This window comes from Tachypleus tridentatus, chromosome 11 (genome assembly GCF_004210375.1).
Source record: "Tachypleus tridentatus isolate NWPU-2018 chromosome 11, ASM421037v1, whole genome shotgun sequence".
In the NCBI taxonomy this organism is placed as follows: Eukaryota; Metazoa; Arthropoda; class Merostomata; order Xiphosura; family Limulidae; genus Tachypleus; species Tachypleus tridentatus.
In genome coordinates this window covers 90,003,292-90,026,986 of record NC_134835.1, presented here as the reverse complement: position 1 = coordinate 90,026,986, position 23,695 = coordinate 90,003,292, and the positions used below count along the sequence as shown (strand labels likewise).

At 33.7% G+C, this 23,695-nt stretch overlaps 1 protein-coding gene across 1 annotated transcript in view; it reads right to left on the bottom strand.

The window, feature by feature from the left end:
• Positions 1-1,019: 1,019 nt before the first annotated feature.
• The window catches only part of LOC143232737 (homeobox protein engrailed-like), a 38,884-nt gene continuing 16,208 nt past the window's right edge, over positions 1,020-23,695 (bottom strand). Inside the window, exons 2-3 of the mRNA XM_076468520.1 lie at positions 4,800-5,130; positions 1,020-1,094 (exon numbers count right to left, since the gene is read on the bottom strand). Of these exons, the coding sequence (XP_076324635.1) occupies positions 1,076-1,094; positions 4,800-5,130 (350 nt within the window). The 3' untranslated portion in view covers positions 1,020-1,075. The remainder of the gene's footprint in view (positions 1,095-4,799; positions 5,131-23,695) is intronic.

The following is a 23,695-nucleotide window of genomic DNA, read 5'->3' as shown; positions in this document are numbered from 1 at the left end:
TAGAAGTTTGTGTGTGCATTAGAATTATACGTGTATAAATCTATTTTGTTAATTATTTTGCATCTTATTTTATAGTATAATATACCATCATCTGAGCCCTTTCTTTCAGATCCTGTAATATTCTGTAACGAACTAGCTATGCGTATTTAGGTGCGAACAAACAACCGCAGCCTTCTGACACGTACATAGTTGCCCCTAGTTAAATGAAAATATGAAGAATTTATCCTAGCCAGAACATGATTTCGCATGATGGTATTCACCTGGTTAGTGTGATGTAAAAGAATACGGTATTTTGTCATCCACAATGTACTGACTGTTTATTACTTAGATTACATTACGTTTGGGTAAAACTACTAATTTACGTACCTGCAAATAAACTAGGCAGCTATGGAATTAATAGTTATTTATGGTCCAAAAGGAGGGTGGGAGTTCGCACCTCCGAGCTCTTTCGTGGCAACACCCCTGAGTATATTATGATTTGTCTCTTTTTGTTCTTAACTTCTTTGTGCTATAATGTGTCACTGTTGTTAATGTTGTGTTACTTAAAAATCAGGAGCTTTCAAAAGAGTAACAATTAGAAATAAAGTTTTCAACTACTCTACATATAAAGAAATGAAAGAAAAGGAAGGCGACGTGTTTATTTTTAGTGTTTGGATAACTATCAATAAAAACCAGTCGGTCTAGCAATTCAGCAAAGAAACACTATCATGACTTTATAAATAGGCATACCAAAAAGTAGAAAATAATACAATTTTGTTTCAAGTGTAAACTAATAGTTTCTATACATTCAAGTAGGAAATTAATCATTCGAAGTTTTTAATCGCGCTTCAAAACCATTTTACCGATTGGCTGTAGAATAAAAGATTTATAATCCTAAAAGATATGAATCATCATACAGTGAACAGTAGAATAAACCATAAAGAAAAGCTATATCTTTTACCTTCATACAAGTATTCACAACCCTATAAAGAGAGAGAAAGACTTCTATGATGAAAAGTGTGCATTCGTCACCCGCTGGTCCACGGGCTTACAACTCTAAAATCAGGGGTTCGATCCCCAGCGGTAGACTCAGCAGCTAGCCTGATGTGGCTTTACTATAAGAAAACACACACACATATAAATGTGTTTTTCTCTGGCACATACATACATGTTTTCACTTATGCTTTTCTCATCAGTGTAATGTTTAGAGATGGAAAACATCATAACAAATCTAGACTTTGTGTTAAAGGTGAAATATATATTATGTACATTCAATTCTGCACGAAAAATGAGTCAAACGAATAATAAATAAAAAACCGATTTATTCTGTTTGTTTAAAATGTATGATATGTAAAGTTGTATTATAAAAACTTTACAGGCATATATTTATTACATCACATCAGGTCAGAAGTACGGAAAACATAATTAAACTGCTCATTAATGCACCACACACGTTAACTGTTAAAATCAAAAGTTCAAGTTGTGGTACAGATTTTGCCAGCTGTTTATTTTGAGCATCAATGTGCATTTTAATTGATTATACGTACGTATATCTATATCATACGGTTTTACAGATAAAAAAAAATCTCAACATTGAAAACTTATTATTTAAACACAGATATATAAATACAGTGTATGTTGTTTTTTTTCTTGAGATCATATACATAAAGATGTTACGCTATCTGGTGTACAAAACCGACAAAGTAGCGCTTCAAATGAACGTAAGAAACTACGACTGGTTTTGGTTTGCTTTTTTTCTACAAACATGTAATTTCACGGTACTAGTTCTCTAGTTTTTCTTTCTCAAACATTAATAAAACTATATGTTAGATGTCATGGAAACATCGGTATTTTATAAGCAGGTCTGATGAACCACAGCCTTTTTTAAATTGTATATATTTGCAGTATTTTTATACACAGCAAATACATGAAAAAATCATGGATTGAACGATAAAACTGAAGTCAAGTTTGCTCGTTTTTGAAGCATGTTTCAAGAAAACATTACACACATTCTGATACAGATTAGGTCTGTGCTTGTAAGTTATAACCATTTCCATATTCTAAATCATCTAAAAGTACTTTTCTAACAAGATATCTTACTTCGCCAGAAGATAATTAAAAATATATATATTTGTAATCACTTTACGTATCCTGCATGACTACCTCTAAACATTTTATTATAATGAAGATGTAAATCTACACGTCACACACACACACTAGAAACTAAATGAAAAGATAAACTTATTATAGGTTGAGAAACACGAATGATCCGCTAAATTTTTTCTAGCTTTATAAGTGTTACTAGCGTACTCACGACTGAACGGTGTGTGCCACTTGTGAATTAGAAAACAACGAGTCAAAGCCTTTTCTTTTCCTTCGTTTTAAGAATTTAAAAACTTACGAAAACATTATTTAACCCATCGTTAAACGGATCACACTTCTACAAAGTTATTTATGTGCCTTTTAAGCTCATCTGGCGGAGAGATATTTAATATTAGTTTGTTTTTTCTGTTTCTTTGTTCAGTTTTGGTTTGGTGACATTTGTTGATCTTTTAAACACACGTTCGAGCCATATATAATATTTTTCTGTTAGAAAGAACTGATCAGTAATATCAAAATCTATTATATATACAAATATTTAATTTAATTTCAAGGAGATGCTCTAGCGTTCGTCATTTATCTTGTATTTTATAAACAAATAAAAAAGAGCTGAGACAAACATGTTTATTAACCTTAGAAACTTTTTCGACTCACCTAACATGTTAGTTTTTAAGCTTATGATAATAAAAAAGCACATAAAATTGAAAACAAAGCTGGTAATTTACATTAAAATAACCGATAAAACGTTTTACCCTTTCGACAGGTGGAGCTGTCTTTTCAGGAATAAAAAGTATAACTTATATATGCTGATTTTGTCCGGAAGCTAAAGAACAGTAGTTGTGCTGTTCAAACAAGAATGACTGTAATATATTACTGAACAGTTCACATTTAAATAGCCAGAATTAGCCATGCAAAAACGAATGTGCTCTGAGACAATGGACGATCTATCATGAGTTAACATCACCATCAAGGAAGTGGTCATTATTTCGAGTATATCATATCACTGCCCTAATAATTTCACTGTAAACATAATTTCGGATATATATATATATATATATATATATACAAAACATATGTCACTACCTTTAGGATCGTAACCTCCACCAACGACTTCAAACGTATTCCGACTTATTATTTTAAATAAATGTTTAGTTCTGTTTTAGCCACTTGTAACTGACAGTCTTTATGGATAGTTGCCACATTATCTTAATCACATATTCTCTAACAAGAAAAGGACGAAATTAAAATCAAAGTAAGTTAGTCAGAAGATGTTGGTTGCTTGCAGCTAGAGGAATATATTCATTTTGTAATAATTCTCAGCAAAGAAATGTACTAAGCTCACTGTTAATTGATGTCTTTGTGGTTTTTACTGGTTAGAGGAATCTACTCATAATGGGATGATACTCGGAGAAGAAAGGTTTGAAACTAACTTATGGCTAGTTCGTTAGAAGATTATACTTGTTAGTAGCTAAACAACACCTCTTGGCCAAGATTGATTCATACAATAAAGAAATGTTCAAACTAAGTTCATGATTGGCTGAATCCTGGATGAATGTATCTCCAGATGAATTTTTTTACTCAAAGGGAGAGAAAGGGTTAAATTGATGACTGACCTCTTGATGAATACGAATTGAGTTGTTTTTTTTCTCAAAAGAAAAGAAGTGGTTAAACTGAGATACTCGCGAATATCTGTATTTTTTTTTCTTTGTAGGCGAAAGGTATAACATGCTAAGAGGATGAGAAACCATTGAAATACACTATGAATCACAAAGACAAGCATAATAATAAACATATACACAATATTAATGTGCATTATCATTATAATGTTACAAATGTACGCATAAATCTACTGAAAAATGTCCGATGATATTATCCATCATATTATTTATAACTGTTTATTAAAACTGGCTTGTGGAATACTTAGTCACTTTTATATTAATACGAAGAACGTTTTATAAACTTTTACCCAAGTAATTTTCAGATCGCTATCTTAAATATACCATAAAATTTGGTATGCTAAATAAAGTATAATATGGGAATCTGTCCATTTCTTTTGTAATGTTACAGTAAACCAGTAAACACAAATCCGGGAACAATGTTTTAACTGTCAGCATCATAGTATTACTGTACAGTTAATACTGGTACAGAATTTAAGATACTACATGACCTATACCATATTTTAATTAATTAGAATTGTTCAAGTGGCAGTGGGACACTTCACCACGTCTAACATGTTGCTCTCAAATCGTATGACTGTAGTAATGAATAGTTTATTCATAATTTTGTGTCAATTTATAATTAATTACTTGGCCGTCTAAAGTTAGGATATGATAGAACTAAAATGGATTGTAAACAAATGATGTTTTTTACAAGAACGAGATTATCTTTAATAGGCTCGTTTTTACAGTAATTGTTTCAGAAAAAAATCTTGCAGCCCGTAAAGAAGTGTACATTCACCTAGTTGCACACGCTGCGATAACACAATACCGTATAGGACTCAACCTATCACACAAAACATGTTGTCTGGTGGGAATCTATTAAATTTAAGCAAAATATTGAATGAATCTATGGTAAATAAATTAAGCGAAAATATACAAAAAGGCCAAAATATGTATTTACATAATACGTTCAACTTATAAATCGTATACGTGTATACACGTTCAGAGTGAACATACAAAAATGTTCTTTTCTCTATGTTTTTTATTGTGTTCTAAACTCACGTGGAAATGTTCGAGTCACCATCGTCATCAGCATCATTAGTGACGGGTAATGTGGTGTGATTGTACAGTCCCTGGGCCATTAGTTGTAAGGCCAAAGGATTTTTCTGACCACTGGACTTTTTTATTTTAGCCCGCTTGTTCTGAAACCAGATTTTAATCTGGGATTCGTTTAGCTGGAGTTCACGTGCTAATTCCTGTCGGCGCTTTTCTGTCAAGTACCGGTTCTCATGAAACTCCTTCCTTAAACGCGCGAGTTGATCCGTTGTAAAAGCGGTCCTAGGTCGCTTTTCTTCCGGGGTCTTTCTCGAAGACTTCTTTCGTAAACGAGGACCTAGAAATGAAAGACGATCATCTGAAATATCTTTATATATGCGTAAACGTTAACATTGAAGCATTAATTGTACCTAAAAAAGTCCATAACATGAAGAAGAAAAAACTCCAAACAACCCACAAAGCAGTGGTGACGCCAAAATACTTTCCGTCTTGCATTACGAAACGCGATACGTAACCTCTTGAACCAGCTAGCATTAAATTATCCCCTGGAGAAAATATCTGAACTTGCTACATTCGTCCCTTGTCACCCTAGACTTCTCTGACTCACGTACAGCGGTAGGCGGTAAGGCGCGATATCCGTCAGCCGTTGCTATCAAATCCATTATGATCCTATAATATTAACATAAACTAAGCGAATTAAGCTACAGATCCATTAGCACATACTAGATACGTTAGGAAACAATAATTTTTCAATTATGCTCTTGTAAAATTAAAAAAATATATATAAACATATAATATTATCATAAATAAGTTTGTAACCAATTCTATAAACTTTCCTTTCATTCCTATGCTACAAATAGTAATGTAAACACGACAATAAAGAAACTGTCCTGAACCATATTAACATTTCAAATAATTATTCAACAACAATTAGCATTTTCCCTCACCATATTTATATATTTTTTTACGTTTGTTTGTGTTCTAGTTTTATTATAATAATGTTATTGTATAAAATGTGTAATATTCTATCGATATATATATACTCTTCAAAAAAAGAAACGCAAAAGGCAAAATATGAGACACATTGTTAACAAGTTTATTCCGGGTAGTTCTGTATGACATGTGTGAAACTTTTGCATATTCACTGCTGAACATCCAAAGTCTGCAAAGGCGAAGTCCACGCTCACTAGGTGAAGTTTAACGTCACTCAACGTCAATAACGAATATACCCCCCGTGAGCATCAATAACTGCTTGGCATCTCCTGCCCATGGAAGCGATGAGATGACGAATCACATTCTGTGGAATGGCTGTCCACTCAGCCTGCAAAGCTGCTGCAAGCTGAGGTAGAGTCTGCGGTTGAGGTTGTCGCCGTCGCAGACGTCGGTCCAACTCGTCCCAAAGATGTTCGATGGGGTTTAAATCTGGTGATCTGGAGGGCCAGGGAAGAACGTTGATGTTGTGGTGTCTCAAGAAAACAGTGGCGAGTCGGGCTGTGTGAGAACGGGCGTTGTCATGTTGAAAAACGTCGTTGACGTTCACCATGATAGGTTGCACATGGGGCCTAAGAATCTCGTAGACGGTTGCATACGGTCTGATCGGAAATCCTACGAAGCCCAGGTATAGTTGAGGCAGTAGGCGTCGCAGTGGTGGTCCTATCCCAAAGGTGACGTAACCGGATGTTGCGATCTTGTGCGGGCGTGGCCACACGAGGTCTGCCAGATCGTGGACAGTCACGAGTTGATCCATGTTGTTGGTGACGATTCCATAGCCTTGTGATGGTGCTTGGGTGGACATTCACAGCTCTGGCAACATCTGATCGAGATTTGCCTGCTTCCAAGCGACCAATGGCGTTGTTGCGTTGTGCTTCAGTCAGTCTTGGCGTAACTGTATTGCGTGTCGGTGGCTTAACACTGAGCTAAGGAAACCAAGAACCCGTCACTTTTATAGGGATTTTGTACATGTTGAACTTGCAGAACATGCAGATCTCTCAAACAAATTTATTGGACACGCATGCCTTTTGGCGAAAAATCCGATGTTTTCCTCCGTTTTCAAAGTGCACAACTTTTATTGTCATTTTGGTCTGACAATCAGTGCCTTAACACGTGTAACACCACATACTCTGAGCTTGTAACGTTATTACATATATTTCTCCTTAAAATAACAAAAATATCCCTTTTGCGTTTCTTTTTTTGAAGAGTATATGTACACTCTTACATTTTCTGACGGGCGAATTGTTGATGATGCCCTATTTTATAAATAACTCTTGAAATATTTCGTCGTCATAAAGAATACCATACGGTTATATTATATTTAAAAATAACAAGGTATAACTAAAGTATAGTGGTAGTTTAAGTGACATTAAGCTGAGAAAAACATCCATATTGACTTTCCCACAAGTTAAGGATATTCAAACAAGATGTCATTCTAAAGGTGGCATCAACAAAGGACGTGCACTTTAACTTACTATATCATTCTGAAAACTCAACCAGAGGTTAACAAATATGTAAATTAGCTATTACAAACTATATATATATAGATTTAAAAAAAATTTATATAATGTCAAAAAAATCTGGTCACATTTACGTTTTAAATGTTGTTTAAAAGCTTATTATTTCAAAATTCTGGTCTAAGTACATTATTTAGATCAGTGAGTCCACTATTTGCAATAGTTTAAACGACATATAATTTGGATATTTATTTTCCCTTCAAGTACGATTCATCAGTTTGTTTGATTTGTTTGTTTTGAATATCGCGCAAAGCTACACGAGAGCTATCTACGCTAGCCGTTCTTAATTTAGTAGTTAGTGTAAGACTAGAAGGAAAGCAGCTACTCATCACCACCCACCGCCAACTCTTGAGCTACTCTTTCACCAACGAATAGTGGGATTGACCGTAACATTATAACGACCCCACTGCTGAAAGGGCGAGCATGTTTGGTTAGACGGGGATTCGAACCCTCGACCCTCGCATCACGAGTCGAGTGCCTTAATCTCCTAGCCATACCTGGCTATTTAGAAAATTAATTTTATTTTTTGTTTTCCCAAAACATGGACAAGGCCCGGGTTTGTTTGGGGAATAATATATTATTTGCATTTTTTATATACTTAAAACAACTAAAACGTTGTCGGAGTTTGTCTTATTATAACAATTATAAGTCAAACCATTTTTATAAAATAATTTCAGTCACCAGGAACGTAATGATCTATGATGGAAAGTGAAGTGCAAATGAGTCTTCATTGAACATATGCTTCATATATACGTATATAGCGGTTTCACATAGTCTTCCCTCACTTCTCACTTTGAATCAATCACATAGTGTAATTGTTCCAGTTGCCAAAACTGTAAACCGGATTTCGATACCCATGTGGCACAACACAAATAGTCCAGTATGCGTCTCTGTACTTAACAAGAAACAAGCAAACAAACAATTGCTAGGGCAATAGGATTGGGTAACCCATCATTCACAATAAAACCAAATGACCGCCATCTGCCGTTTCTAGATCAAATCAATCGTAGGTATCTATCTGCTTCGAAGGTGAATCAAATTTTTAAGCCTCAAATAAATGTCTTGTTAGTGTATAAATAATTAGAAACAGAATTCACAAGGCTCAGCCTGCATGTAAAGCTTTAGTTGAGTTCAATTACGCTTAGATTACAACGACTAGTGAACCTATACAAGACATAGGGCAATATTATTTTTACAGTTATGTTGCGTTTTACTCTGTAGCCATATAATACGTGTATGTCATTTGAACAGAAACTGAAACAGATCCAATCCTTTATTTTACAGAAACGTGATGTTTATGGTGAAAGAATGAGTATTAGTGGATGTGTCGATATATATCCTGTAAACTCCTAACTATTGTACTACACTAATAAAGAGACCACGTCCTACGACCTTGCGTGCTACTATATACCAGTGCCAATATAAGACACTGGCACCTGATCTGAAGAACACGGGACTGGCTGGATAGAATAGCTTGCACATTCACAGGATTTCAACCCCATCGAAAATGTATAGGTTGTATTCTAGAGACACTTCACATTCTGTATTGTTGTTTTTGTAGTTTTTAATTTCGCGCAAAGCTACATGAGGGCTACCTACGATAGCCGTCCCTAATTTAGCAGTGTAACACTAGAGGGAAGGCATCCCCACCCACCTTAAGCTACTCTTTTACCAACGAATAGTAGGATTGATCGTCACATTATAACGACCCCACTGCTGAAAGGGCGAGCATGTTTGGTGTGACGGGGATTCGAACCCACGACCCTCGCATTACGAGTCGAGCGCCTGAACCCTGGCCATGCCGGGCCTTTCAGATCCTGTCAAGTAAATGCAGACACTGAAAATACTCCATAAACAACTCTCTTTTCCAACATGTAGCATTGAGCTTAAGCAACCAGCGTTGATGTCAGGTTACCCTTACTGTCCGCGACGATATACCTCATATTGAAATGTCGAGAAGTGGAAGAATGTGAAATAACCTCATTTACAAGTGTAGCCTGAAAGATAAATGATATCACATCGACGATTTGGAGAAAAATTAACTCGGAGGAAATAAATGGAATTATTTGATAAAAAGTGGTTGTGGTTCATCAGAGATAGAATATTATAAATCCTCATTATCCTGTAATTATTTTATGCAGTGTATTTATTCACCTATATATAAAATTCTTAGTGTAAGTTTGCTTATTTTTATATATATTCCCTAAAATAAATCACTCAAACAAACTGGAAAACTATGTGCATTTCTTCTAGGTGTTAAAATAAATAAATTGGTGCATTTATTTTACTATTTTCATGGAAACAAGTTGGGTCTTAAATATTATGTCCTAGTGTGACCATTTCTAATGCTTGAGTTTTCGTTAACCCGCTCAGTGGTTAACGTTCCTGACTGTAAATTTAAAGATTCGTGATTTGCGTTCAATTATTGCCAAAATAAAATCGCAGGCCGCACTTTGGGGATACAGGTGCATTAAAAGAATGATAGTCAAATCCTACTGTTGTATTTATGAAAAATGCCCCAAAGTTGGCGAAAGGAGGTATTGGTTAACAGCTTTGGGCGAAATTTACTAAGCCAAAAAACAGATTGTTAACCTCTCGATATTCATAAATGGCATGTACAAGTACTCAGAATCAAGATTCTTTTAAAAAACAACAAAGATTTATTATATAGAATAATCATAAATACAAGATCATCAACCAAAAATACAAAAAACCTAAGTTGCTATACAATAGAAAAATTCCGTTGAGGCTGGGAATAGTTTCATACACTCCACATGTTTCGATATCTTACTCCTGATGGTGCATTATGATTATTGTGTATTGTTTTTTTAAAGAATTTTTAAACTGTTATTCTAATATAAACTGCGTAGATATAATAATTGAAAGCACAATTTTTGAATCATGTTAATAGAAACTAAAAAAATTGAGTTTCAAATGTAATTAATAAGAGTAATAATAAAAAATGTTTATTTTTCCAAAATATAAAAGTGTGGTTGGATCGGAGAGAGGATGTGAGGGCTTGTCATGATTTTATGTCCATAAGTTACACATTTCGGTCTGGAACATGTTAAATAATGTGACTTTTAACAGCATTCACCGACTGCTTCTATCCTTTTAACTCTCGGTTTAGGCTAGCTAACATAGCTTCCTCGGGTTTATTATGGGCCGTGCCTCTCTAGGGACACATCACGTAGCCACAGTTTAGAAAGAGCATGTGTCGTGCAGCGAAGACGATCCCGCCTTCCCACCCTTAAAAAAAACAAAAATTGTTTAGCTGAAAAAAAAAGAAAGAATAAAAAAGAAATTTTGATTTTGGTGCTTATGTAAGCTGAAAATACTATAGTATTTTTAATATTGGTGAATTAACTATATTTTCAGAAAAAAAATCCAAAGTATATTTTTAAATGTTAAAAGTTGATGAATGATACCCTTTCTATATGCTTAGTTTCTTTAATATTATTGATTATAACGTTTGAAATTATTGTAATATATATTTTAAATTAATTTTTGCACTGGCAATATCATTCTGCATAGTTTGTTTAGTATATGGAAATGGGACTTATGTAAATGTCCAAAACTGACCGAACTTTGTAAAATATTTATAGTTAAAAAAATTCGTTTACACTGAGGAAAATAACTGGTGATTCAATGCAGTCTAATAGCAATAGGTTTCAGTTTTCTTGTTTTTACAATGTTTGATATACATTGTTCGCTTCATTAATTATAAATTTTAGTTCTTTTCTATACTGTTAGCTCCCCAATAATCATATGTTAGTGAAGAAACCTATATGATTTGAACGAAAATAAGGAAAAAGGATGGATAATGATTTTAAAAATAGATTCAAAACAAAGGCTTATTGTAATCAGCTTGTGATAATGATATTTAAGAAGTAACCAATTGTGTTTGTTAATCTTACATGAATGAGGTTTCAAGTGGTGTGTTAAGTGTTGGTATGAAAATTAAATAATCTGACACAAAAAAAAATGTCCTGCCAGCTTGCTTAATGAAAACACCAGTTAAATGAATACTGAAGCATACAGCTTTAGTTATCCGATAGAAACAGTAAATTAAAGATAACTTACGCAATTCTAAAATATTCGTGGTAGTTGATTAGGTTTACCGTCTAAAGCTCCTTACTGATTAAACATTCACATCTTTTTAAGTAAAAATGTAAGAAGAGTATATTTAATTAGTTATACACATTAGCAGGTTCATTTTCAGTTTTGCTCTAGATTCGTAACTAATTCTATGTGAAACGTAATATTAAGAACATAAGTTATCTTGCAACAAAAGTAACAATTCAAAAGTGTAATTCAACAATTACACGTAAGTCTGAGGTATTAAACGCTAAAGCATCAAGTTTCGTTACTCGCGGTGGGCAGATTAGAGCTTTCTGCTTTTTTTAAATAGCAGCATTAACTCATTACAAAAATAACAAACGAAACACAATTGAACAGAAGTCAGAGTGAATGAAAATGAGTTCAAACAAAAATCTGATATAAAATGAAAAAGAACAGCTACATATAAACAAGACTAATTTTATTGAAAACCTAATTACATGCTCTAAGATATAACCTACATATGTTCTGTTCTCTAAGATATAACCTACATATGTCCTCTAAGATATAACCTATATATGTTCTCTAAAATTTCAGCAAGACACAGCTGGACACTTTGAAGGGAAGGATTTCTCTCCTGCCAAAAGACTAATTAGATTGACTGATATTGTCACCTCTCCTAGCTGAACAGCGCACAGTAAAAAACACAAACAACGACAGCTTCAATCATCCCACGTGACTGTCGAACTGCTAACCTCGCGAGATAAATTTAGTAATCGTCAAGATCCTATAGACCAATGAGAATACAGGAATAGTTTATAGTGGCAAATAACTAAAAATAGCGATACTTTAAGATCACATTTTCAGGTAGGCGGAAAGTTTAAACATTATGTTATCTGAAAAAAAACACGATTTGAATACATTTTTGTTACAGAGAGAGCAATAAAAATGCCACAAAGATACTCTAGCTTATCAGTGTTCAAAAGCAGAATTTAGTTCTTCAAACAGATTAGTAGAACTACATACAGTCATCATCATTTCATTTCAGTCAATAACCTTAGTAACAGACGCTATGGTTTGAGTTTTCCTTTTTCGTAGAGAGAGGTGTAATATAATTTTCAATGTTTTCTGATTGAATTCTGAAAGCAAACAAAACAAACATGTTCATTAAAACTAGAATATGTTAAGATTTTTAACAAAGCAACAGCAGATGCGGTGTATTATCGAGGTGTCTGGGAGGTGCGCATATCACTTACGTTATGAATTATGACCAATATGGGGGGAGGCTGCGATTACCAACGCCTGTACGCAAGAATCGTCTGGCAAATCCAGCTTAGAAACAATCATGTAGAGAACCGTTCTTGACCCGTTGGTAGCAGTTCTGTTTCTTTCTCACCTAGTAGGACCACAGTTTGCGCTTCAGTAAGTAATGTAACGCTAGCGGTAGAATATTTTGAGATTACACAACGTAGTAATTTTCTTCTGTACCTCAATCTTCTAAACGGACTCTTAATAATAAGAAAGGTAATTCAGACAAATATTCTTCTGATTATTCTCTATTTTAAGTAAATCGAGGAAATTGCCAGAAACACAATAAACAGTGCTTCGTGATTATATAATAGCATATTGTTCAGTACTTTGTGATTTTATACAAGAACGAGCTGAAACTATACAGTACAGTACTTTGTCATTATACATCAGGCTGAGCTAAGAGTATACAGTACAGTGCTTTGTGATTATATACCAAACTGAGTTAAGAGTATTTAGTTTTCTAAATAATGGTAACTGAGGTTCATCAGTCCACAGCATTTTATTCATATAACGAATTATGACATACATTTTGTATTCTATCGCTTTAAGATTAAATTATTGTCATCAGTACAGCGACTCTCGTTATTTCAGAAGCTTGACAAAAAAAAGCAGACTGAAAAAAAAATATTTACTCTAAATGTGTTTTACCGTTTATTTTTCTGGCCAGTGAATAATTGTTCCACAAAATTATCGTCAATTGAAGCGATATCTAGAAGGAATAGAAAACAAATAGTTAATTATGAGCTTCCCTCTTGATTGTGAATATTACTATTACTTTTCGTTATATCCCATATAGAATGCGGTTGTTTGTCAGATTTCTCATATATATCGCAATGAAGAAAATCTGGAGAAAAAAACTTTAAAATTATTTACGCGTTTTTAAAGTGCTTCATAATCTAAATTTTCGTTTTCCCATATTACACATGAGCTCATAACGCTAAAATTCGTGTCTAGATCCCTACACTTGGCACAACGCAGATAATTTTTCGAGTAAAACTTGTCTAAAGCGGAATTGTACGGGACCGAGTAAAATTTCTGGCTTAAGCAGGTTTTCTGTCTTAGACATAGTGAACATGCATTTCCTTAATTATATATAATTTTTGAGCGAAACGTTATACTCGCTTGATTAAAGGGAAGTAAGACATTTATGAATAAAGTTATTATATTGTTTATGCTATATTCATTAGAATAAGAACAAAAATAGACATTCAAAATATACATAAGTACACAAAATCTTAATCAAATTTATTTGAATAAAGTGTCCAATTTCAACTGTTTCATTTTTCTAATGGGCTTTTTCATGCGGTTAAAAGCGAACGCCAATTCTACAGCCTTTTCATGAAATTCATTTTCCCCCTTTATTTTTCCATACAATTTGATAGCGTTAATATAACTTAACACTTTAGATGAAGTAGGAATTTCTATTTCCTCAGTATCTTTTCCATTTTGTTCTTCTGAAACTCTCACACTGTTACCATCTTGCGATTCTATTGTAGAATTTAAATTAATTTCATGAACGTTCACAAAACTTTCCGCGTTCACAGAATCATCTGCATCAATCGTCTCAATCAGAGTTTGGATTTCACTAGAATCGTCATAACAAACAACTTCTCCACAATCTCCACCATTATCAAGAATAAATCTACAGTTTCGAAAGCACGTTATTACGCATTCATCTTTGACGCATTTGATTGAATGACTTAAAAATGCAATTGCATTTAACACGTCAGTTTTCATGGTCACTTCAGATGCTCTCTTACAGTCGTCCATGTTTGCAATAATATGCTGAAGCATCAATTTTCTGTATTTCAATTTTATACACTGTATAATTCCATTATCTAGTGGCTGTAGAACTGATGCTGTACATAGAGGTAGAAAGACTAAACTAACATTTGAAAGCTGAACTTTTGGGTGACAATTTGCATTATCTAGAAAGAGTAGAATATTCCTATTTTTTTGTTCCCTAATCCTAAATTCATTAAATATTACATGCATATTTAGTAGCTTTTTTTTTATAAATGAGAGTATTAAGTAAATTTTTCATAAATTTTTAAAATTTAGGAAGATGGGAATTTATTTTTTTCGTGAGAATTATTTAAAGAGTAGAATTTTGCACTTAAAAGACAAAAATATTTCTACAAATCATGAATCTAATTTAACTGCAAAAATAATGACGGCAGAAAAAAACAACAGAACATATTTAACCAATACTTACTGTAACAAAATGTCCGAGAATTTATTAATATTTAAACAAATCATTAATTAAACAAAAATGTATTAATATTTAAAGACATTATCAATTAAATAAGAAATTAATAATTAATCAAAAACATTTTTCCGCCTTACTCAGGTTCTAATCCTACTTGTTTTTAGATGGGGTAGGTGAAAGATAGATTTTCGTCCGTGTTACGCAGGTTCTGCCAAATACAGGACCTTCTAAAACAGAAATCTTAGCATAATGCTACAAAATTTTGGTATTTCCGGCCTGTAGAGGTTTTCTCCCTGTGTGGGCCCGGCATGGCCAAGCGTGTTAAGGCGTGCGACTCGTAATCTGAGGGTCGCGGGTTCGCATCCCCGTCGCGTCAAACATGCTCGCCCTTTCAACCGTGGGGGCGTTATAATGTGACGGTCAATCTCACTATTCGTTGGTAAAAGAGTAGCCCAAGAGTTGGCGGTGGGTGGTGATGACTAGATGCCTTCCCTCTAGTCTTACACTGCTAAATTAGGGACGGCTAGCACAGATAGCCATCGATTAGCTTTGTGCGAAATTTAAAAACGAACCAACAAACAATTCTCCCTCTGCAGTTTCCGGCTTAGACAGGTTTTACGGTATGGTATATAGTTTTCTCATTTGTTTTGAAGAGGGAAGGCAGTTAGTCATCACCACCCACCGCTAACTCTTGGGCTACTCTTTTACCAATGGGATTGACCGTCACATTATAACGCCACCACGGTTGAAAGGGCGAGCATGTTTGACGCGACGGGGATGCGAACCCGCGACCCTCAGATTACGAGTCGCACGCCTTAACACGCTTGGCCATGCCGGGCCCATATAGTTTTCTCATAAATAAACCTCCCGTGTTGATTGAGTTATCATAGGTGGCGCTACGTTAATACAAGTTTGGCATCTTTACAAGAAAAATGTTTTTGTTATTTTGGATTTATGTTTGTTTTTACACTAGCTTAACATTCATTTTTGCTATGTTAATTAGATGTTATTATTACTCTTACAATAAGACGTAGCAGTAAAAACTGTAATTTGATTTAGTTTACTGCTTGATTTGAATGTTAGTAGATCATTTTGTACCCTAACCTATTTTCTAAGAACAAAACAAGAAAAAAATAACATTTCAAGGTAGATATATAACCCTGTATTCGAGTTCATAATTATTTTATTTATTAAGACTAAGGAACAATTTGCTCCCTTCTACTCATTTGGTTCCAAATTAGCCTTCGTATTGGCGAAAGGTCTCTTCGGTCTCATATGGCAGTTGTTGTGTGGTTGACATATTATAACATATTCTCCTATGCTCTGACTCGTGATTCTTAGAACTACAAACATATAATGATAGAACTGTTATTTAATAAAACTTCGCTTGATCTAATAATTTTTTTCCACTTTAAATGTACGATGTTTAATGGTTTCAGCACCACAACAATGGATTTATTTACTTGTACCGTGACCTAGTTTTGCTTAAACTAACTTACCTAAAAATCATATTTGTGGAAAGTTCGTACATATTATGATTTAACTTTAGTACATAGTGCTAATTTATATGTTGGTCAAGAAATAAAAAGGGTCAAGATGTATAAATTATTACTGTTACATCACCCTCCCGTCGCTTACCAGCAATTCTGTAGTTCTACACTGTTAAAACCCTGGTTTCGATACTCGTGGTAGGCACAGCAAAGATAATTTATATAGAACTTCTTGTTTACCAAAAACAAATAAACAAATGTCCATAAGTCAATATGTTTAGTAAGGGAAAACGAGAAGTCTCTCGAAACGGAACAGTTTGCCCCACTTGTCGTTGTTGTCATAGTAACAAGCGATATGTACTAACGGTGTGTAATTAGCCACCCCAGTCATCAACTTGGGCTTAGACGAGCTATTCAGATACAAGCGTAGGAAACAAAAAACGAGGTGTTTTGGAAGAAATCTTGGAACTATTTAGAAGCATTTAATATTAGTCATTTCCTGTGGTTTTGCTGGTAAAGATATACTATACGTTACTGTGTAGAATAATTATATGTAGGTAAATTACGGGTAATTTTCGTAGTTTGTCGGAAGCACTGACTTGCTTTACGTATTTGTTCTTTGGCTGTATGCGTGATTCTGACATTTTCAGTCCTAGCGTCTGCTACTTTCTAGACACGATCATGCTACCCATTAAAATAAAGAAATGCATTATTAACGCAGTAACAGGTGTTGTTTCAGTAAAGTTCTCTTTCTACTAGCGGTAAAATGATCAAGAAATTACTTATATAGTTGAAAGGTGGTTAAGCTGGTTGATTTTGAAATATAATCAGAAAAATATTGAAAATTGATTTTGGTTATAATATCGTTTAAACCACATTTTAATAAATAATAAATATAGATTACTGGCGTTGGGTGAAGAAGGTTAGGACCCTGACTGAAGTCGAGCAGAAACAGACGATAGTTTTACATTTGTGCTTTCCTACAATGGTTAATGTAAATGTTATCAATAAAGCAAAAATACAGAGAATAAAATCGATAAATTTACTTTTTTGTTCGATGAAAGGCTGTCAGATTACCTAAACATAAATAATTTTCAGTAATTTATTTCCGAAACTATTAATCGTTTCTTTTCAATTGTTTTCTGTTCTCTTGCTCAGTCTATCGTATCCACAAAAAATATTCTAAGAAATTATAAAAGTACAGTGCTGATGAACCCAAGCATAGAATCAGATTACTGGGTGAAGCATGTAACAACATAAGCGATAAAATATTTCCATTCTGATTTCAATTATTAAGTGTTTGTGTTTGAAGTATTTCTTTATTTTATTCTCTAACGCTAGGGTTTGACTGTAGCGTTACCCTATTTAGTGTCAGTAGTTTATAATCGTTACTGTCCGTTATTAAAATACCACATATTTAGAATATTTAACTTTTAATTTAATCAACCAACAGAATATTCATATCAACAACAAAAACATTTTATCAAATGTTTACCAAGCATTTCAATCTGTAGTTTGTTTAATCTCACACCAACATGAATATTAAGACAACAAATAAACCTCACTCTTTAGTTTGTTTATTCTCACACCAGCATGCATATTAAGATAAACGATGCAATGTGTAAAGTTCGCTGGGTGGCGTGTAAAAATATAAAATAAAATCAGTAATTTGAATGTTAATACCTTTAATAATAACGTGGCTTCTTAACACTACTTTCTTTTCTACGAAAGTTATATATACTTTTGTCCAATATTGTCTCACAAACAGCCCAAAGTATCACTTTATCCTCAGAAAATAACTTTGGTATATCTTATGACGAAAGATTGAACTTCCTGAAAATATTACATAAACAGTTTATGCTTCTAGGTTGTTTTATATTATTGTGACGTCGTTGTTTAGTTGTAGTTTGTTTTTTTTAAGTTATAAGGTGAAAATCAACGTTCTATAAAAACTTCATGAGAGGAAATCAGTTTATTTCCTTCTTTAAACGTTTCTACAAGCTTAAACCACTTTCAAACGGCAGTAAAATTGTTTACGCCTACGTAAAAATCAAGTTATTACTACAGCATAGTGTAATAACTCTCTCTCATCTCAATTCACTTTCTTTATATATCGACTCTCGACTTCACGGAATGTCGTCTTTATAATCTACCCTTATTCTAGATGTATCTAGTGTTTACGTGAATTTACTGTTACATTACATCATGAAAAACTATTAGTTCCCTCTAGTTAACAAAAAACTACAACATTAGCATGAAAAATTTGTAGCTTACAACAATATTAACAAGAATTTCATATTAAAGTAATTTTATTCCTTTGAAGTCTACTAGAATAGTACGTTGGGTGAAATTTATACGGAAAATGTTCATACGATAAAATGAAAAATTTGTGTGGCAAATAAGATGTTACAGAAAACTTCGTTTCTTTTTTCTCTTTATAACAGTATTAATTTAATGATTCTATACTGCAATCTCCTAAAAGAAGTACCTAACTTCTTACATGAGTTCGTATTTGTATAAATCTGTGAAGCCCACTCTTATGGAAGTTATTCAATAGATGAGACTATCTCAAAATTAGTTAAGTATGTGGTTGAAAAGATATTTCATTAGCTAAGAGATCAGTTTAACAGTTAAATATATATATGTGTGTGTGTATTATTATACATTGAGCTTAGCTCAATTTGCAGCATACATGAAGAGCCTTCGTATATGGTATCACAGTTGCACCTTTGACTTAGCTTTGATGTATATACTAATGCAAGGTGCAACAGATATAAGTATTTTCATAGGCATAACACACACACATGTTCGTCACTGGTGCACAGTAGTGTAAAATACGTGAAGATTTGTCAATACGTTTCCACCATACATCGTTAGATCTACAAAAACAGATTTACTACAAAAGCATCTTTAATCGTCCTTATCTGTAATATGGGTAACCACAAAAGCTAAATGCAACGTGTACAAGCGCGTTCTTTGTGGACAGAGACGCAGTTTAAATTCAATTAAGGTTATGTCACGAGAGGATTACGTGTGGAGATACATTCTTGTCATCCGCGTTATCGTCACTTCCCTTAAAGAGACAACATTCATTACACCATTATCAACTCACAAAGAACCTCTAATCTGTGCGAAAGCCTGACAAGTAAACGGTAATAGACAGTGGCGACCCGACATATCTTACACGTACCAGTTGTTCATGGTTTGAGTAGACATTACGTCTCAATACCCACATCAGAAATGTATAACAGACAGGGTGTTGCGTAAGTAAACACAGTAAAACATCATTAATTTAACTGGATATGTTAGAGTTGCTCTGAAATAGAGATACTCGGGTCTAGCGATCATAGATCATCGTAATCTGACATCGAGTGCCAGCTGCATCGTTTGATACCAGCGCACTGTCATTACGTCAGAGATCAGCACGGCTCGTTAATTTTTACAACACTTACAGTGCTCTCTCTCTAATCAGCTAAATCACGCCAGTAATGCCTGGATTTCACCTATTTAATGGTTAGATTTAAAGATCACAAATAGTTGCTTCACAGGTCACGTGAATCTGCACTTCCTCTCGTGCAAGAGGTTTTAAACTGTTCCTGTTTCAAAATACACATTTACATTTTATAAGTTCCTACAGTCAGAGAATTTCGAACATTTACTTTAAACAAGTTAAATGTGTATCAAGTCAACAAACTGTTAGGGATAAAATAATTACACTTAACACTAAATACACACTTTGTCCATAATCCGTTGTAAACAACAATATCGTAATACTGAAGAGCATACATCGGTGAGTCTAATATAAACTTTTCCATCCACAGTAATGGGATAAAAAGTCTCAGCGACAAACTTGTATGCGTTCAATCGATCATGCAACAAGACATATCTCTCTCCTTCACGTAACAGTACCAGACACAACACTAGCTTCTTTGTCATTAAATTATAAACTCGGCAAGGCTCTAGTACAAGTCACATGTGTTAGGTAGACAAGAGGTCTAATAAATATATCGCGCTAACCCTAATCATTAATTCATATTCTAATTAGTAGTTCCTAGCTTTTATTGTTTTGTTTTTCACAATGATTCACACTGAAAGCTTTCGGGGAGAAACAAAACAATTGATATGCACAGGTAAAATATTTGTAAACCTTACGAACCCGAGAGAGAAACTCAAATTTCGTTAGTAAAACAACGTTATTTAAATCTTACACCTTGTTTGACTATGCTGTGGACGTTTTTCTTTAATCGCCTTCAACGAAAAAAAATAATTCCAGCAAAATAATCGTAACATTAATAAGGTTTCGCTTGAATCCATATATTTCGGTTTTAAAAACGAAATATTTTTAAATAATATCCGTGGTTTCAACCTGCTTTCAAACCCAGACCATACCAACAATATTTCAGTACATAAAAATACCTAATATCAAGTATAGTGCAGTAAATGAATGTATTTTAAAGCTGTATTCTGACAAGTATAGGAACTACGTAAAATTCACAAACAACGGTAATGAACAGCATGTGATTTTCAATCCTTGTTTATTTATTATACATATTTAGAAATTTAAAACGAAAATACATTTTACAGTTTTTTTCATACACAGTCATATTTATTCCACTTTATGTTCTATTTGAAGCCCCCGTATGTTGAGATACAAAATTATGTTCGAAAAAGCTTTATCACATATACAAAAATCATGTTTAGCCGAGCACTATCTGAAACACCTTTATTTATTTATTTATTTAAGTTATAATTCTGATTTGAGAAAGATGTATTAGTTTTGACCTAAACCAAACCTGGACTGGGTTTTTTTTTCAGTGCATGAATGTTCATTTCTGACAGCATGATCTACTTTAAACTGTTTGAAAATACACTTTACTTGCTAAACAGCTTTTTGGATATCTTTTGTTCAAATCGCATTAGGTACACGCCCGAATCTCGAGCTTTTTAGTTGAAGTAATAATGTAGAGATCAGGATTCCAATCTTGATTGATCTGACAAAGATGTTCTGATGACAGAAGCAGGAACCGTGTCTTGTCTGTCAATCGACAACGCCCTCTTACAGGCCTTCCATATATATAATAAAAACTGAATCGCCTGTAAGATCTTAAGTATCAAACACATTAGTTAAAAAGTCTGGTGAACAGTTGCATTTTGTAATTCCTGTCTGGTGAACAGTTGCATTTTGTGATTCCTTTTGAAAAAAAAAAAGACCATGTAACTAACATAGCTCGTGTGTATATTAAGAGAACGGGAGAGAGGGTCTTACGCAAAATATATTAGTATTTACTTCTATCACTACTGCTCTTCTACCACATAATGTTACACAACGAAATAACTTTAATTCGTAATGAAATGATATTTCAAGATAATTTTTTTAACACCATTAATATTTAGCTTTGGACTGGTCCAAGTACGAAATGGTTTCTTGTGGTTTTACTTCTTTTAGAAGTTATTTAGGGAGAGTGTTTTTATTATACTTTTTTGTAGGTAGTATTTAACGTAATAGCACCAACCAACAAAATATCACTGATTTAATACTTACACGTTAGATCCTAGATTTAAGTATTTTGTACTCTTTTCAAATAAATAAATAAATGGTATGTTTTTAGGCTTTCTTTTGGTCTATCTCCATAAGGTGTTAAGTGATAAACCGCTGTGAAATAGCTCTTAGGATCTAAGTTGACTGTTTAAACAAATTCAGTTGATATAAATAGTTACAAGATGTGTGACATAATTATCACCTCTAAGAACAAAAGACTTTTAAACTAAAATATGAATACAATATACAAACGTAATGCTATTACAGCTTATTTGTAGTAAGCATTTAAAAAACGTCCATAGATGAATTCTTCATTCTGTGAGAGCTGCGCTCGTTATACATCGTGGCTGCATTAGTGGTTGATGAAATCACCAGAGCGAGCCGTAGAAATTCCGGAAACGACTTTCAACAGAGTACGAGCATGTCGTACAGTTACTGTTTGTTTGAAGAAGAAATAACTCGATTTCCAATTATTAGTCTAAAACAAAAACCCACTTATGAAGCTAATACAGGCATAAATTGTGTTAATAAAAACATAGAGACATTTAGCTGTTTGTTATTCTAAACATGCAGATAGGAGCTACTCGCCTGAACTCCCTGTGGTTCCAGCTATAACTAACCCAGTCGTGCAAAGACTCAGTTACACACGTGCTTATATATATAAACATATAAAACTGAAGACCATTTGGTTAGGGGCGTGTGTGATTGCGTAAGAGACTGGTATTACATAACCATTGTGCAGGATATAGAAGTTATATATATATATATAAACAAGGAAATAATATCTCAGTAGGATAATATAATAAAATATACTCTTAACTGCTACAAGTCTTTATTCTTTCGTTTCCTCATGGATTTAAAATGCAAAAAGTATCTATGGTCAATCGAAAAGTTTTTTCCTGGTTTTGCGGCTTACAACGTACACTTCAGTTGTTGTGCAGATAGCCTAGGTGCTTCGCGCCATAAAACACCCAACCAACTTCATTTGTTGTTGTTTCTTATCAAGCATAAAGCTAAAGAAGGGGCTACCTTTGCTCTGCCCATCGAAACCCAGTTTCTAGTGGTGTAAACCCACAGACGTACCACCCTGCAAACAAGTCAGTAACGTAAGGCTTCACAACACGTATACAGAACTTTTGTCCTTGGATCACTTACCGGTGGAGTCCACGTATTGCATCACATTCAGTAGTTTTATGGGGGTTTTTTTCTGTAAAAAATGGCCACTGTAAAACATTGCTCAAAATATTTCGATGAAATAATTCAGTTCTAAGTAAAATACACGATGATTAAGAGCATTAATTGCAATATTGTTTGCTTGTTTATGACTCGCCTACTACTGGAGAACCTAACACTCCTGAAACGATAAGCAGTTCGGCGTACAACTGGTTTATAAAAAGTATTTAAATGCCAATTATTTCTGGACACCTTGAGAAAGCGCAGTGCTAATCTATGAAGAAACGAATAAAGACTTTCAATAATGTATTTTATTATAAGCGTACATAAACACACAACTATATAATGAGTAGTATTTTGACACAGTTCATACAAGTTTCAGTGGTATACAACATACATTTCTTGTATATTCGAGGAGATATGTTTTGTCCTAGTCCAAGTGACCGCTAAACGTAATTTTTTTATTGTCACTTTAAGGTGATTTAAACATACAAATTATGATGTCGAATAATAACACCTGTTAAACAATCTGTTTTTATATTTGCACCTTGTGGTATATCTTTTACATTCGTAGGTAATTTCAACAAGCCAGATGTTTATTGATCAGTTGTAGT